This window comes from Dipodomys merriami, unplaced genomic scaffold (assembly GCF_024711535.1).
Source record: "Dipodomys merriami isolate MVZ:Mamm:240054 unplaced genomic scaffold, mDipMer1.0.p SCAF_20, whole genome shotgun sequence".
Lineage (NCBI taxonomy): Eukaryota > Metazoa > Chordata > Mammalia > Rodentia > Heteromyidae > Dipodomys > Dipodomys merriami.
Window position 1 is genome coordinate 32,208,244 of NW_027203382.1, and position 17,702 is coordinate 32,225,945.

The 17,702-nt window shown below is 34.7% G+C and overlaps 1 protein-coding gene across 2 annotated transcripts in view; it reads right to left on the bottom strand.

The window, feature by feature from the left end:
- Positions 1–17,702, bottom strand: part of Cwc27 (CWC27 spliceosome associated cyclophilin) — a 192,606-nt gene that overhangs the window by 145,492 nt on the left and 29,412 nt on the right. For both annotated transcript variants that reach the window (XM_070031387.1, XM_070031388.1), the window contains exons 8-10: positions 15,979–16,058; positions 15,057–15,090; positions 13,456–13,610 (exon numbers count right to left, since the gene is read on the bottom strand). In XM_070031387.1, coding sequence (XP_069887488.1) covers positions 13,456–13,610; positions 15,057–15,090; positions 15,979–16,058 — 269 coding nt within the window. The remainder of the gene's footprint in view (positions 1–13,455; positions 13,611–15,056; positions 15,091–15,978; positions 16,059–17,702) is intronic.

Here is a 17,702-nt window from a genome sequence, read left to right on the forward strand (position 1 = left end):
CAGGAAAAGGTTAAGCAACAAAAGGTACTTTTATCTATAATTAATTGTATTTTATCTCTAATATTTAAATATATTTCTATCTCTAAATTTATTTGTCTATATAAAATATGAACGAAAAATCATTCACTGAAATACCAGTACCTTTGTTCCACAATTCTTTCCATACTACACAGCACAGAATAAAACAATAAAAGGAATAGAATATAATTTAAAGTATTTTCCAACTTAAGTGGAATACATTAAACTTTACTGAGACTATAACAATAAGCATAAAACCAAATAAAATACTGGGAATACAAATCATTACCTATGCCATACTAAATGTACTTTCTCAGGTAAATTACACAGGGGATAATGCAAGTACATACAAACCACCTAAAACTAAATCTTACCAAACTGCACAACCTGTATCGGAACACTTTGAAGCTAAGGCAAGGGTTTTCTTTTTAAACAAAGCTGGCCTTCAAGATATTTTAAGCTACTGTCAATAATGTGAACAAATAAGCATATCTGGAATTTTTCTATTAATTTGTAATGATTAATAAAACTAAAAAAAAACTAAACACTCATCTAAAAGAAATTGGCAGAAAGTTATTATATAACTTTTAAAGTTAAGAAAACACTCCTTTCATAGAATAAGAAAATCAAATATACAACAAAGAACAAATCTTACTTCCTATCTCATGAGTACTTATATACCTTTGATCTAATGCATTTCTAGAACAAATTGAAAATTCAAATTTAAAGAATGATTCTGCAATGTAAATTTATGTCAATTAATACCTACTTCTGACCACAAGAAATTTGTTCTTTCAATCAGGTCAGAAACCTGCCAATTATCATATAATAATTTTTGAGACTATTTAAAACAAAAACTCTATAAAGAAGCAGCTAAATAAATTATCAAAAACTGGAAAGCAGAATAAGTTAATAAACTTAGGAACTAGGAAAATATGTTATTGGTCTTTTTTAAAAATTGAGAGTAGAAGAAAATAAATCATATGATATGCTTCAAAGTAAAAATGGATATCCTATTTACGGTTTAACACATATATACATTTAAAGACCAAACATATTTAAATTAGCACACATTGAGTAAACTGAGCACATGTATAGCTATATCCATCTAATAAGAACTAGGGAATGAAGAGATAACAAATATTATTAATATATCAAAAATCAACAGTTGGGTAGAAAATCACTGTAGTAAATTCTGTGTGGTATCTGAGAAACTGCAAGAAGGACAATAGACCTGTACAAAGTAAACAAAGCATGAAGTGGATGGTGGTTTCCCAAAGAATGTGAGAAGGAGAAAGGATGTGAGCTCTAGGGCATAGAATAAAGAAATTGCCTAGGAAGAAGAACATAGATCAAATGCAGATAGGTAGATTTCTTCTAGGAATATGAATAAACTCTCTCACAGTTTCTGGTTTCTTAATGATATAACAAGGTAACCCACCAAAACTGAGAAGGGTGGGAATGTTTGGAGTTGCAGACTAATATGACTGTCTTCCAGGAAAAATAAGAAAATCAATTAAGAAAGCTAGCAGAAATAACAAAGCAGTTATTCATTTCCTCCCTCCCACATTCCCACCTGCCCTAGTCACAGTCATGAAAGAAATACCCTTGCTGTATCATGGAGATTGAGGTTCCGATGCACTAGAACAGACACCCCTAAAATGTAACTGAGACAACTTGAAGATTATTTTATCTCATGTGGAAAAGGCCAAAAGTAGGATATTCGAGATGGAATAGTAGTTCCACAAAGTCTTCTGGGGTATAGGCTGTTTGACCTCTCTAAAGTGCGATTGCTGGTCCAGCTGACCAATCTGTGTGCCTATTGGCTAGAGGAGGAAGGAGTGAAGGAGGTACTCCTCTTCCTTTCTTTCCTTTAAAACAGACTGTCAGACGGTTGTATTTCTTTTACTTCATTGGTCATGGGGCCAATGCTAGTTAAAAGAAAGATAGTGAAATGTCTTTTACTGAGGTAGCCCTGAGTCTAGCTAAACACCAGAGTTCTTAATACTAAGAGAAGAACAGATACTGGAGGGCTGGAGGGACAAGCCATCCTTGATATATCTATGTACCTCATGGCTTCCTAATACCCTCTCTACTATCAGTGCTACAGTGAGTAGACATCAGATCTACGCCATGCCAGATTCTCTCTCCTGAGTATTTCTATTTGGGACACAGCAATCAAGCCAATTTTTTTCTGAGGAAGGAAAGGCAATTCAAGGCTGCAGTAGAAGAGAAAACATAACTGAAAATGTGCTTTCCTGTAAAAGCTGTAAGCAATTCTTTTTGTATAGGTTTGGTTTTTAAGACAAGGTCTTGCCATATAACTCAGCCTGGTGTCCAACTTGTAATCCTTCTTCCTCTACCTCCTTTGTGCTGGGATTACAAGGCTTACAGTACCACTACTAGCTATATGTAATTCTTTATCTGGATTTGTACACCTCTCCTATTGTTCTATATAGAAATTTCTTCCCTTGACTTACTTTGAATGTATTTAGCTCTCTACAATTAAAGAATTCCTTCCAGGCACTAGTAGCTCAGGAGTATAATCTTTGCTACCCTGGAGGCTGAGATCTGAGGAATGAGGTTTGAAACCAGCCCAGGTAGACAAATCCATGAGACTCTTTTTTTTAAATTTAATTTAATTTTATTTGTGAACATACTGTACAGAGGGGTTACAATTACATGGGCAGGATAATGCGTACATTTCTTACCAAGTCCATGAGACTCTTATTCCAATTAACAAGCAAAAAGCCAGAAGTAGAGGTATGGCTTAAGCAGTAGAGCACTAGCTTATGAGCAAAAAGCCAACCGAAAGCACAAGCCCCGAGCTAAAATCCCAGTCAACACCTACACTAAATAAATAAATAAATAAAACCCCAAACAGAATCCTGATAATAAGAAAGTTATGATTGTAAGAACAAACTGCCCTCCTTATAATATAGTAAGAGCAATACAGGTTATTCTCTTTACTCTGGAAGAGGACAAATTAAGATACCAGGAAGGTGATGAATAAATTTACTATATAGTCACAGTTATCTACAGCAGTTTCTTTGTTCTGGTGAAAGCACAGAGTCTTTGGTATACTGTACTACTGTTCCCAGCTGCTCTCTGTTCTTCTATGTGAACTGTCTAAACATTCAGTGGCATCAGGTATCTACAGCAGTTTCTCTGTTCTGGTGAAAGCACAGAGTCTGTAGTATATTGTACTACATTCCCAGGTGTTCTCTGTTCTTCTATGTGAACTGTCTAAACCTCTTCAATGGCATCAGGCTTAATTACATCACTCCCTCTGGACAAAAAAAAAGATGAAGCAACTTCTAAGCAAAACCTTCTAAAGCTAGCATTATTATTCCATAAATCCATTATAATTCCAGTAATTCCATCATTATTCCTTCCCCTCTGACATTAGGAGGAACACATCTTCATCTCGGGTCTTGGAATGAAGATAGTATGAAGCAGATCCATAGTTGTTTAATGAAATGTTGCTGTTCCTGTTGCTATCATAGCATCATAATGTAAGATGACTAATAAAGGAAACCGTTCAGGATGTATGCTATATATAGGCATTCTCAGGTATGCCAGGAAGGACTAATAGAATAAAAATTTGATACCCGTTACCTCCGTGTTCTAATGTTATCACCACTGCTTAGTTAATTTATTAAGCTAGTAAGCTAACAGTTGTTAGCATATGTCTTTATTCTTTCAGGACTTCTATATCTAATTTGTTCAAAACTTGATAATTAGCCACCTTAACATCCTACAAATAGTAAGGTAGTTCCCTATTACCTCTCCCTTTGGCTAAAGTAATAATCCATTAATTTATCTTTCTGCTTCAGCCTCCTTCTGTGAATCTATCCCTACATTTATATAGATTTGTAAATACATTTACAACATCACATTTTGTTAGAAATTTTTTATGCCAATCTTTTTTAGCTGGACACAGATGAGTAAGTGCTTACCAGCCTCTTTCCAGGCTTTGCAGAAATGTCAGACTGGTACAGACTCAACTACTACTTGCTAATTTCTAGCCATGGACTATAAGAGAAGTCACCCCATCTTGGAAAGTCCCAGTTTGGGGTTTTTTTTTATTATAAAGCAAGAACCATACCAAAAACTATATTTTATAGTTTTATGGTGAGGGTGAATAAAATGAGTGGCTGCCTCCATTGCAGAATATAGCAAATATCTGTGGAATAACGGAACAACTCACTATAAACAATTCCACAGCCCTCATTTATTTATATGACTATCTTCTTTGTTAGACACTAAGTAAAATGTGAGAAGACCCTGAGACTTACGCAGTTGTATCTTGGGAGCTAGCACAGTATATATTCACAAAGCAGAAACTCAATGTTCACAATCCAAGTGGTAACATCTCTGAAAAGTTAGAGGGAAAGAAGACAGATGAACTAGAAACAGCAAAAATAAAGTACCTGACCATAATTTTCCCTCAGGACCTTGTGTGATTTCATGTGCAAAACAAAGGATTTTGTATCATGGTGGGCATCTCTTTCTTAACATGCCCAAACTATAGCCTATTTAATTTACAGGTGAATTTATAATGTAATGCCCAAGATGGCAATAAGTATCTCAATATTACTCACTGTGTTTACAATTGTTCTGGTTTAAAGAATACTTTGTCAAGTACAGAATAGTTTGAAGAAATGCTCCTTGTATACTATCTCAGTGATGTTTCAGGTTTTATTCCCTATAAGCTGATGCTTCAAGATCAATAGATAATAATTCTCAAGGGTAATACAAACAAAAAAAGATCCTAAAAAGATGAAAATACTTCTCCATTTGACAGGAGATTCTTCCCCCACATCGCTTCCTGTCTGCTGTACAAAATCTAATTGTAAAAACAGTACGGCCGTCTTACTTCTGGAGTATTTAACTGAAGTTCAAGGATTTTTTTGGTTTTATTTTAAAGGTGAGTCCTTGAATATGGATTAACTCGTTCCCAATGAATTGACTTGACATTTTAAAAGTGGTATTTTATTTCAAATAGCCCAAGAAACAGTTTTGCTGAGAATATCCAAAAATTCTAGCTCTAAAAATCCAAACAGAAGAAAAAAGGAAGCTTGCCAGAAATACCAAACTATGATATGGTTTGTATTATAATTGATACTATTCTAAGCTTTTAACCATAACAGAGAAAAACAATAAAACAAACCATTCCATCTACTTTGGGAGATTATGAAACATTAATTTAAAGAAGTATACTTAATGTTAAAATGTTATTTCTTTAAAATAGTGACCCAAGCTAGTGCTGGTATCTCAGGCCTGTAATCCTAGCTACTCAAGAATCTGAGATCTGAGAGCTGTGGTTCAAATCCAGCCTGAGCAGGAAAGTCCACAAGTCTCTTATCTCTAATTAACCACTAAGCCAGAAGTGGAGCTGTGGCTGAAGTGGTAGCACCTAGCCTTGAGCAAAAAAGCTCAGGGACAGCACTCAGGCCCTGAGTTCGAGCCCTAGCATCATCAGCACACACACACAAAAAACAAAATCAAAATAGTAGCATCAGGGTGATACATGTCAAATGGCTGATATGTGACTGATCTTAACTTGTAAAAATGGCAATTTTATTATCAACTCTGTGTTGCTTGTTTTTAAGACAGAATCTTACTGTGTAGCTCAGGCTGGCTTTGAACTTCCCATCCTCCAGTCTCAATTTACTATAAGTTGGGACTGTAAGTAAGTTTCACCATAGTTCTTCTCAACTTTTTAAACCTGGTTTTGATCTTTTGCTGAAACATAGATAATTGTTTACTTAATACCCATAATATTTTATAGGTATATCTAGTAGGGTACTTGTGATGATAAATTGTAATTAACTCCTTACAATTCTTTTTTTTTTTTTGGGGGGGGTCTGGTCATAGGGCCTGAACTCTGGGCCTGGGCGCTGTCCCTCAGCTCTTCAGCTCAAGGCTAGCGCTCTACCACTTGAGCCACAACACCACTTCTGGCTTTTTTCTTTTTGCTTATGTGGTGATGAGGAATCAAACCCAGGGCCTCATGCATGTAAGGCAAGCGCTCTACCATTGAGCCACCTTCCCAGCCCAACTCCTTACACTTCTTATTCCTACTTTGTGGCTATAATAGAATATCTGGAGATTGGAAAACTCATAAAGAACAGAGGTTTATTTCTTACAGTTCTAGAGGCTGAGAAGTCCAAATCTGAGGGTTCTACAACTAGTAAGGAACTTGTTGGACGATATTTACATGATCTAAGGTGGTAAGGTACCCATGTGTTCAATGTGCATTTGCATGAGAGGCAGAGAGGGGGGCAGAGGAAAGGAGGGAAGTACAGAAAAAAATATACTAGACCCTTCCTTTTATCAGAAACCCATTCTCAAGATAACCTGCTCATTCTGGCAGTAGTCATATTAATCATTGATTTGTCTTCATTATCTAATCACCTCTTAAAGGATTCATCTGTCAACAGGATTACATGGGTTGAAGTTTTTCAAACACATGATCATTTGGGGGTACACATTCAAACCACAGCAAGAATGTAATAAACATATACAGGCAGAAAGCATTTCTGTATTTTCAGGTACCAAGAGTCTGGAATATAGTAGTTCTTATATAGCTGCTAGATACAAGAGTAACATATATTTATGAATAGAATGGTTTAGGAAAAAAATATGTAAAGCAACTATTAAGTTTGCATGCAAACATTATCAAAACCAAGACTGATTTAAATGGTTAAAATCTGCTGTTGAACCTAAACATTTCCTTAAAATACATTTGGTCCAGACCAAATTATTACTCCAGACCAAAGAAACTGTAGATTTCTTTATTCACAAACCAATAATCCTACATTTCTATTTCTTTTCTTCTTTTGTTTTCTATTTCTTTCAGTATATTACCTGGAGGCTAAAAGAAAATGAAAGGAGACAGAAATGCTTTACATAGGTGATACCCTTCTTTATATACATTTTGATGAAAGCAGTAGATGATCAGTCCAATCATTTAAATTGGTTTGTTACAATGTCTGTGGATTCCAGTTTTTATTGTGGTACTATCTCTTAAAATTTGTATTCTAATTTGAAAATATGTACTATCTTTTCAATTTTTGAAATTTAAATATTGAAATTTTGTTTTGAATTTGCTAAAGAAAACCAAGTTTATACCGTACAGATAACCACATAGTTCCTGTCTGATCATAAAGCAAACAAAACCAGAACACAAAGTACAGAAACATTCACAAATTTTCTAAGGCTAAGAGAAATCTTAAGTTTTTTTTGAGGTGTCTAGAAATTCTCAGAAAAAAAATTCAAGTTTCCACAAGAAATCCGGGCTATATGTTACAAATCCAACAAACGAAGACAGAGTGAGACTAGCATTAGTAACTGTTCATTTATGTGTCCAGCCTCTGATCTTCAACCTCAATACTATCATTATAATACGATATTTCAAATTTAGTCAAACTAATGTAGTTCATGAGGAAAATAGCTGAACTGTACCAAATGAGAGGTCTGTTTCATGAAAAAGGAACTCTATTATCAGCCAGGCCCCGGTGGCTCATGCCTGTAATCCTAGCTACACAGGAGGCTGACATATGAAGATCAAGGTTCAAAGCCAGCCCGGGCAGGAAAGTCCATGAGCTCTTATCTCCAATAAACCACTAGAAAATCGGAAATGGTGCTATGGCTCAAGCAGTAGAGCACTCACCTTGAGCTAAAGAGTGCAGGGACAGCGCCCAAGCCCAGAGTTCAAGCCCCACGACTGACCAAAAAAAAAAAAAAAAAGGAACACTATAGTCATCCATGTATGTCAGATAAATAAAACATGGCTGATAAACAAGAACCTGTTCAAACACCAAAACTAAACTCATTCTGGTTAGCCTTGAAAGATTTTTATTAAATCTTTAGCTAGACACAGGTGGCTTACAACTGTAATCCTAGCTCTCAAGAGGTTGAGATCCAGAAAGATGTAAGTTTGAAATCAGTCCAGGCAGAAAAGTCTAAGGCACTCTATTTTCAAAATAACTATCAAAAAGCAGAGCTGGGGCTGAGCAAGAAAGCAGAGTGAGTTTGTGGCCCTGAGTACTGCCAAAAAGAAATTTTAAAACATTATTACAAAATCATTAATAGTGATTTGAGAATGTTTCATTATTTCTTTGATTTACAATTCAAGGAAAATACGTTAGAAGAATCACAATAAAATTAAATGATAGAAAGTTTATAAAATGACAGTATTTTCATTTTGACTAGTTTGCTTGTTTCACCTTATTTTTATTATTCAGTCATTTATTATCAGATACATAGATGCTAGAAACTAACAGGCAAGGATGAAAACTCAATTTAGTTTACATGACTAACTTGCAGCTGCTGAGCTCCACCTACAGGCAAAAGAAGATTCTTTCTAATAAGCTTTAAAATAAGACTAAAAGACAAACTATCACAAGCTTTCAATCAACCCGAATGCACATTAAAACAGACTAAATTTTTTTTTCTCATGGCCTAATAGCAAAACTTCTTAACTTAGTCAAAGGTAGGACCTCATTTCATATGTTTAAATGTTCAAATATTTTTACTAGAATAAATTATTTAAAAATTGTAACTATTTACTCTGTCTTCTAAAATTATGTGCTTTGCTACACTGACATTTAATGTTTTTCAAGACTCAAACCAAGTTCAATTGATATATGTGCCTATCTGAGGTGATGCTATGAAATATATTTTTTTTCTACATTATTTCATACTGCAGAAGGAATCAAGGGAACATGAATTTGTTGGAGGAGTAAGAAATTTCTACTTTATTCAGTTTTGGTTCACTCATTTGTACAAATATTTGAATACTATCCTATAATGTTTGACTATGACGATACAAATATAAATGGACACAATAAAAACTGTAAAGAAAGCATAAGAATATACAAAGAAGAAGAAAAAAATTAACTTAAAGTCATATGTATTGAAAAGAAATGCGAGGAGGGTACAAATGAAGAGTTAAGAGAATGTAGTACCACGTTGCTGACCTTGTAGTTAAGATATTAGCTTCTCAAATAGCAATATACTTTCTGTACCAATCAGGTGTGAGGTGGGCCAGTCTAAAGTCCTTTCCCCTTTTCCCTGCCCTTTCCTTCCTTTCTCTCCATTTCCTTTCCTCCTCCCCTTCATTTCCTCCTCACCTTCCCCTTCTCCTTCCCTTCTCCCTCCCTCTCCTCCATCTCCCCATTCAGGGCCTTACTTGTTAGACAGGCATTCAATTATCGTGCTCTCTTATGTTAATGGACCTCAAGGTAGAATTTTGCTTTATGCCAGGGCTAGCCTTTGGCTGCAATTCTCTTCTCATTTCACTGAGGATGACAGGCAAGCCACCTTACTCAGCCACTATACTTTTATCATAGTTGGAATAACAGGTGTGCACCACTACACCCAGCTATTGAGTGAGATAAAGTCTTACAAATTTTTATGCCCAGGCTGGCTTGGGTGACCCTGATCTCCACCACTCAAACTATTATGATTATAGGCTTAAGCTACTTTGACTGGCTTGAAACTCCCCCCATGTGAAATAAATGTTCCTGGACAACAGACAACAATTTAAATGGTAAGGTTCTTGAAGGATAAAATTTCCAAGGATAAAATTTACACCGGAAACCAAGGAAGACAATTGAAAAACAGCTATTACATTTATCAGTGAAAGGAACTGAGTTTGTTTCAGTGAAGGAATTGAGGGAAAGACAATTTGTAATTAGAAATAAATGAAAAGTCAGTAGGAAAATAAAATGGAGAACTTTTGTTAACATGGGGAGAGATTAAGCCTATTCATAAATTAAGGTGGGGGAGCAAGTCCAGCAAAGGGAGAAAACTGAAGACAAAGAGAGAGAGTCCAATGAAGGATTCCTCTCCTTTTAAAGAAAAGAAAAAGACTGGTCTGACAGGGTAAGATAAGAAAGAGAAAGGGATAAGAGTTGAAGTTTCCTTTTAGTTCATGAATCAGGAAACCCGGTGGTGTGCAGAGATTGAATTGAGATTGGAGGGGAATCTGTAAAAACTGTGGGGATTGAGTAATAAATATATTTGGAACTAGAAATCCAGAGAAATCAGAATAGTTCATAAGAGCCGAAGAGAAGGGTTTTGAATTTTTTTCACTGTGAATCCCCTAAATTCTTTACTAAGACACAACTACACACATTTCTCATAATACATTAGAAGAGTAAGATTCTACCATATATAAATTTGTTGACAGTTATATTTTAAAGAGGACTCCCAAACTTAAATGTCAGTCCTGATTGCAGGACTAACATCCAAACAATAAATAGTTTTAACAAATTCTAGATGTGAAATCTAATTGAAATAATTCCACAAATTTTCAGTAAAATTATACTTTAGCTTACCAGTAGGCTACTCTAGTCTTTGCCCACTTCTCAGATTAGAAAATGACTAAAGGATAACAGAGTCAAAAATTCACAAACATCTAGATGACAGGTTTGTACATATCAAGAACACTGATTTCTTTTTTTTTTTCTCCAGTTGTGGGGCCTGAACTCTGGGCCTGGGCACTGTCCCTCAGCTCTTCAGCTCAAGGCTAGCGCTCTACCCCTTGAGCCACAGCGCCACTTCCGGCTTTTTACTTTTTGCTTATGTGGTGCTGAGGAATTGAACCCAGGGCCTCATGCATGCAAGGCAAGCACTCTACCACTAAGCCACCTTCCCAGCCCCACACTTATTTTTTTTTAATGATTTTACATAGATATCCTAGTTATCTCCACACCTCAAGTTGAGTAGAGAATTTCTTTTAATATAATAATCATTCTATCATATTATGATATTTTAAGACTTTTAGTCTCTTTTTGTTATTATTGGTGGCATTTAACCAAAAATCAACTCCAAGATTTGAGACATAAACTATATGAAGCTAGTATAACTAACCAAAAGCACTGATGATATTTAAAAATTTCCTAAATTAATATGTAAATGTCTAGACTATATTTTCCTTCGAAAGCAGTGAGTTTAAAAAACACCTAGTGGCCAGACACATGTGGCCCATGCCTGTAATCCTAGCTACTCAGGAGGCTGAGATCTGAGGATTGTGGTTTAAAGACAGCCAGGGAAGGAAAGTCCATGAGACTTTTATCTCCAAAAAAAATCACCGAAAAACCGGAAGTAGCACTGTAACTCAAGTGGTAGAGTGCTATTCTTGAGCTAAAGAGCTGAGGAATAGCACCCAGGCCCAGAGTTCAAGCCCCATGACCAACAACAACAAATAAAGAACACCTAGTGATAACATAAATAAGTATTTTTTATCTTCTCTATCTTGACTGCCTTGCTTTTATTTTTTTTTCTTGAAGCCTTATTTTATTGGCACATTAGGTCAGTTTACCTCAAGATGCATAAAACTTATTTTATTTACCTAAACAATGACTTTTTTTCTTTTGGGTGGGTCGTGAGGCCTGAACTACTTTCTGCTTTTTCTGCTTATGTGGTGCTGAGGAATCAAACAAGGGCTTCATGCATACAAGGCAAGCACTCTACCACTGAGCCACCTTCCCAGCCCCTAAACAATTACTTTTATAAGCTTAATTTTCTTTAATTTTCATTGTAGATTAGCAAAGTACTTGAATACAGTTGTTTCTTCTACAGTGTACAAGATGCTCATACATTTAAGATTGTCTGCTTTTACTTTTATACCCTTAATCAAAAAAAAATTCACATAAATAGACACAGCAAGAAGGTAGCTGTTAATAAGTCACAAAGATGGCTCTAATCAAGAACTAATTGTGCTTGAACTATGACATTCAACTTTAGCCTCAAGAACTGTCAGAAATCAGTGTTTGTTGTTTAAGCCACTCAATCTGTGGTATTTTATTAATATTTCAGCAGCCAAAGGTGCTCCTACATTAATCTATTCTCTATACAACACATAATCTCTATGTGTCATTTAGTTGTAGAAACTTTTCAATGGCTCTCCACTATCCTCAGGACCACAAAGTTATTCCTACATTAACCACTAATGCAATTTTATGCTTAACAGGATACCCTACAAATAAGGAAGCTTTGAAAGTTAACCTTTTGTTGTAAGGAAGCACACACTTTTGAGAATATACTAAAATGTCATAAGTATACAGTAAATAAGCTTTACCTAGTTATGAAGAATTCAATTTTACTAAATCATTTTAAATTACATTGTAAATTTACTAATGTATATGATCAATTTTACTAACTTCTAAGGTATGTACTTGAAATTGTATTAAGGATAATGCGATGAGTAGTGGGGTTTAAGAAACACCTAATGATAACAGCAGTATTTTCTATTAGAAATCTAGTCTTAAAAAAGCTCCTAATTATTAAAATTAGAAAATATATGAATGTAATAAAAGAAAAAATTATATGTTTATGACTAATTCATGATTTGACTTAGTTACAGAGCTAAGGGCACACTTTTTTTAAACATACATTAGCTAGACAAGGGAGGATTTCTTTGTGACATTTCCACACATCCCATCACTATGAGAGGCTCTTTTAACATCATTAATTATGAATCATGAATATGACTATGAAAATCTTCAGCCAATATTGGCCTGAAATTAATCTATATTAAATTATTCAATAATGATTACTTGAGGAACAGGTGAATGTTGCTGAAAAAATGGCTAATTAAGGTGATTTCTGTGTGCTATTTCTGAGTTGAAAAATGTTTTACCTTCAGTGAGAATTTCTGGGGATCACTTTTTTTCTGGTTATATAAAGGAAAGAAAATGAGGGACTAGTGTAATGAAAAGGGTTTATTCCTAACCTTCATAAGGTTGAGACATAATAGAAAAATGTAATTTATATATAGTTCTGTCTGTCTTATCCCAAACTCAGACAAATAATATTCTAAAGTATTATTACTTTTTAGAAGCAGCATTATTTAAAATGTATTCAATAAAGTAGCAATAAAAGAATCATACTGAAGGCTTTTACTTGAGTTAAATTTCAGGAAAGAAAAATGGTGAGTCACAAAATTCAGTAAAATTTATCATCAGACTGAATTTTTTTCATCGACTGAAATTTCTTTTATGATACCACTGAGATTAGGAAGGGTTTATAGCATTATGTATTTTCAATCAGACTTGAGACATTTAAAAATGTCTTTGGACCCATACAGTTTATTCACAAGTTTTGACATATTTTACTCACCTAAATTATTTTGAGGCCCTCTCTTTCCTTTTAATGCAAATTACTCAAGTGTTCTCATTGGTATCAGACAAACACAATAGCTATATGTAAAAGTATGGAGAGCCATTTTTAAAAGATACGTATTTAAGCCTGGTCTCTTTTCTCCAAACAGGCCAATCTGTACCACTGTTAGATTTATCAAAATATTACCAAATAATAAATCTGTTTAATAGAAAATTAGTTTAATAAACCACTGAATCTCAGTTGAGTCGAAGTATAAAAAGATAAAAGTTCTGATACCCAGAAGCCTAACAACAGACTCACCTGCGGCTCACTGGTTTCTCCTCCACTTCTCCCTCTCCAGCTGATTTCACATTTGTACTTATGTCCTTTTTTAATTTCTTTGCAATTCTTTCTCTCAACAGGTTCTTCTCATCACTGTCAATATATTCATCTTCTCCACATTCATCTTCTCCATCCTGAAAAAAACTGAAACTGAGTATCTGCCAGACATTCTATTTTCCTTTCATTTCCACAGATTTATCTCTGACTCTCATTGTATAGTCCAGGTTTGTCTTGCTTCGTTTCCCTTTGCTTTGTTTTGTTTTTAACCAGAAATGTTCAAAAGAATCTTCTCCAGGTGGGAATACCCCTATGGTCTTACTATGTGAGAATAAGAATAACTCAGGAAGAGTTATTTACTCAATGTATGTCCAGCCTCTCTAACAAATTGCTCCCTCTATATATTATGTCTGTATATTGTGTCTATCAACATTTCTACTCTTTTTTTTTGGGGGGGGGGTCCGGTCATGGGGCCTGAACTCTGGGCCTGGGCGCTGTCCCTCAGCTCTTCAGCTCAAGGCTAGTGCTCTACCACTTGAGCCACAGCGCCACTTCTGGCTTTTTTATTTTCTGCTTATGTGGTGCTGAAGAATCGAACCCAGGGCCTCATGCATTCAAGGCAAGCACTCTACCACTGAGCCACCTTCCCAGCCCAACATTTCTACTCTTATGCCAGTGGAAATTGTGTTTCTTGAGGCACTTGGCTAACAGACTGACAGGTTAATTCAAGGAGAACAGGTATAGTGAAGAAGTTGAAATTTATACCTATAACCTAAATTATAGTTACCAGTATACTTAAAAAACGGCAATGGATCACCAATTCACTCAAAGCCTTAACCTGTCTCTGACATATTCTAGAACTCTAGCTCAGCAACACTAGTTAACTCTGCAGTTGTTCTTTCTAGCCTGAAATACTCTTCTTGTAGATACCTATCTTCTTGCCCATCGCTTTCCTTCACCCTTTGTTCATATGCTAACCTCTCAGTGATGTTTTTCTTGATAATTCTAAGAAATGGTAGAATCACTTTCTACGCCTTCTTCAGAGGCTTCCTTTCGAAATGTGCTTATTATTTATGATTACTGTTTCTCATATAATAAAGGAAATACTCCATGAGGGCTAAAATTCTTGCCTGTTTTGTTTACTGTTATATCTTTAACTTTCACAAGAACTTTAGCACTAATAATTGAAGAAGACATAAAAGAGAGAAAAGAAGGAACAATCTATACTAAGTGGATCATTTTCCTCTTGTGATTATTAGACCTAGTGAGTCTTGATAAAGCATTATTCTTGAGTGAGGCTTGTGAACCCCAAGAATAGTGGTCTTGGATATCAGGTTATTAGCATTCTTACATGGCTATATGTTTAGTCTCAGCCCCTATTGCAGATTCAGTAAACCAAAACTTCTAGTGAGAGAAATTGTGAATGCTTTCAACAAGATGTTAAGGTAATTCTTAAGAACTATTTTTTTTCAAAACTGCACAAATATTAATATAAAGTGTTACTTTTAAAGAAAATATTTTATTTTGAAAAAATGTGAGCTTTCTATAAATTCAAGCTGTATTTACATAAAATGAATACTTACATCATCCAAATCTCCTGTTGTATCACCTTTTTCACTATAAAAAATAAGTAAAAGGAATGTTACCTTCAAAGTAAATTTTTTAGTAATTGCTAGGATTCATATTCCAAAAATTTACCTCAATATACGAATCTCAAAACAGCACTGTAGAGCAGAGGAAATGTCTTACAACCGAGTTGATATTTATAGGCAGAATAAGACATATGCTCCATTAGCAGATATGTGAAATCACTGGATTTTTAACAAAGGCTTTAAAAAAATCCATAAGGATATTTTGCCTGCAGAAAACAATTTTTTTCTAATAAAAAAGATCCTAAGAAAAGACTTTTGGAATTGAAAATGAGCTGAACTCAGTATTCCAATAGTATTTTAGATCCCCTTTTTAAGACACTGGCCTAATATATCATCTTCATTAAGACATCTTTCCTTCTCAGAAAGAAGCAACAAAGACAGTAAGACAACTTCCTCTTAACACCTGAGTTTATGTGAGAATGTTTACTCAGTGAATTGGCCTAAAATATAGTAACTTCTTCCCAAAACCTTACACTCTGATTTGCTTGCCCATCATACCAACTGAGACAAGAACACTTCAACAAAAAAGCAATGCAACGTGCAATTAAATATTCAACTGTTAAAACAAACAACTTTCCAGTAATCACACTATCCTAAGATGAAATAAACTAACAATTTTAAGAGTAATTACTTCAACAGAAGTAGCCAGAAAGAAGACTGAAAGTGGCAACACAGTTCTTCCATCATGCTAGAGACTCTATAGCTTTTTATCAAAATATGGTTGGTTTGTTTGATCTTTTAGCTAGGTTTCTAAATTTGGATTTATGGGCTCTGACGATTTACTAATAAAGGAAGGAAGAAAGAATCTGAGCTTGAAAATAAGAACTTAAGATCATACCAGCATCATACTAACCTGTCAACAACTGGAACAGAACTGAGATGTGGATCATCCTTAAGGAGATCATGACTGCTTTTACTTTTGCCCTTCATGCTCTGGAAAAAGATGTACAATACCATTAGTGGAAAAACAAACAGTTTTCCAGAAGCACAAGATAGTCGTTACATATTAAACACATTAGTGTTTAATAAAAAATATGTCTCTGAAACATTCAGGAAAAACTAAAATGGACTGATAACTCAATTATCACTCCATTGACTGATAATAATGATCTTACTTAATTTATTTCAAAACAATTTTTTAAGACCAGGTCTCATTAACTAGGTAGCCTTGAATTTGTAGTCCTCCTGCCTAAATCTCCAAGAAGTGGAATTGTAGGTGTGCTCTATCAAAACTACTATTTGGAAACATCTTTTTTTCTTTCTCCACAAACTGATACATCATTAAAAATAAGTCTACTGATGACCAATTCTGACCTAAATCATCACGATTCACATATAGCTAATTAATTTTATAACCAATATATAAGAACTTAGAAGATAAATAAGAAGAATAATTTGAAAGTAATATATACTATGAATCATGAATCACTTTTTAAAATATACCTAAAAATATCAGATAAAGATGCCTACAAGGTGCTATTTTTAAAATGGTAACAAGCTACTTAGAAGACCCGCAAGCATAGGGCATTCATCAGGGTCTAAAAATTTATTAAATTTCATAATTTCAAAGCTCATGTTCTCAATAAGTTTCCATTATAGTATGGAAATAGGCATAAAAAGAAGACAGAACTAGAGCAATAGTGTAAGAAGTTACTATAGGAAACAGAACTAAAAATCACTACCACGGATGCTATTATTCTAATTTATCAAGTACAGGCTGTATGCCAGGCATCATGCTACAAACAGTTACGTCTAACATTCATAATCCCTCTCTCTCTCTAAATTAAAGAATATGAAGTGGTCATCATTAGCCCTGTTTTATAGATGAATAAAGAGATTGGTTTCTTAGGAGTCACAAGTTAGTGAATGGAACTGGGCCTAGGACTTAAATTCAGATCTTCCTAATAGCAATAATGCACAAAAAAATCTAAATGTATTATTTTTCTTGCTCTATTGCCCCTTCCACTTCAGACCCAGAACACTGGCTGGATTTCAGAGCTGGAATCGCACAGGCTACAGACTTCCCCACCACATGATAGGACCTGTGTCCTGGCACTGGGCCCCACTGTTAATTTTGAGAACAGCCCTTAAATTTGACAGGTGTATACCTTCAAAATTATACTTCCATGACAAAAATAATAGGCCAAATTTTTCTATATTATCATGGAGTTCTCTGGGCTTTAAAGATCTAATCAATTAATACATGGTTACAGTCCAGTTTTACCAGACAAAACAAAAAGTGTTTCTCAAACAGTACATCTAAATATACTTTAAATTGTAATTTAGTCTATACTACTAACTCCACAGTCTTTGTTAAAACTAAGGAGTTATGAAAAAGAAAATGTCAACTAATTATTGGATTGCATCTGTGTCCAACTATAAAAACTGTTCAAAATCAGAAGGCAGTGTATAAAAATAACATAAGGTAAGAAAAATGTAGCCAGACGTGGCCAACTATATCTGTAGTCACAGGTACTTTATGCTGATGTGGGAAGTTCATCTGAGCTCTAAAGTTTGACACCAAGCTGGGTGACATCTTCAGACTCTGTGTCAAAATAACAAAGAGGTAGTAGTTGG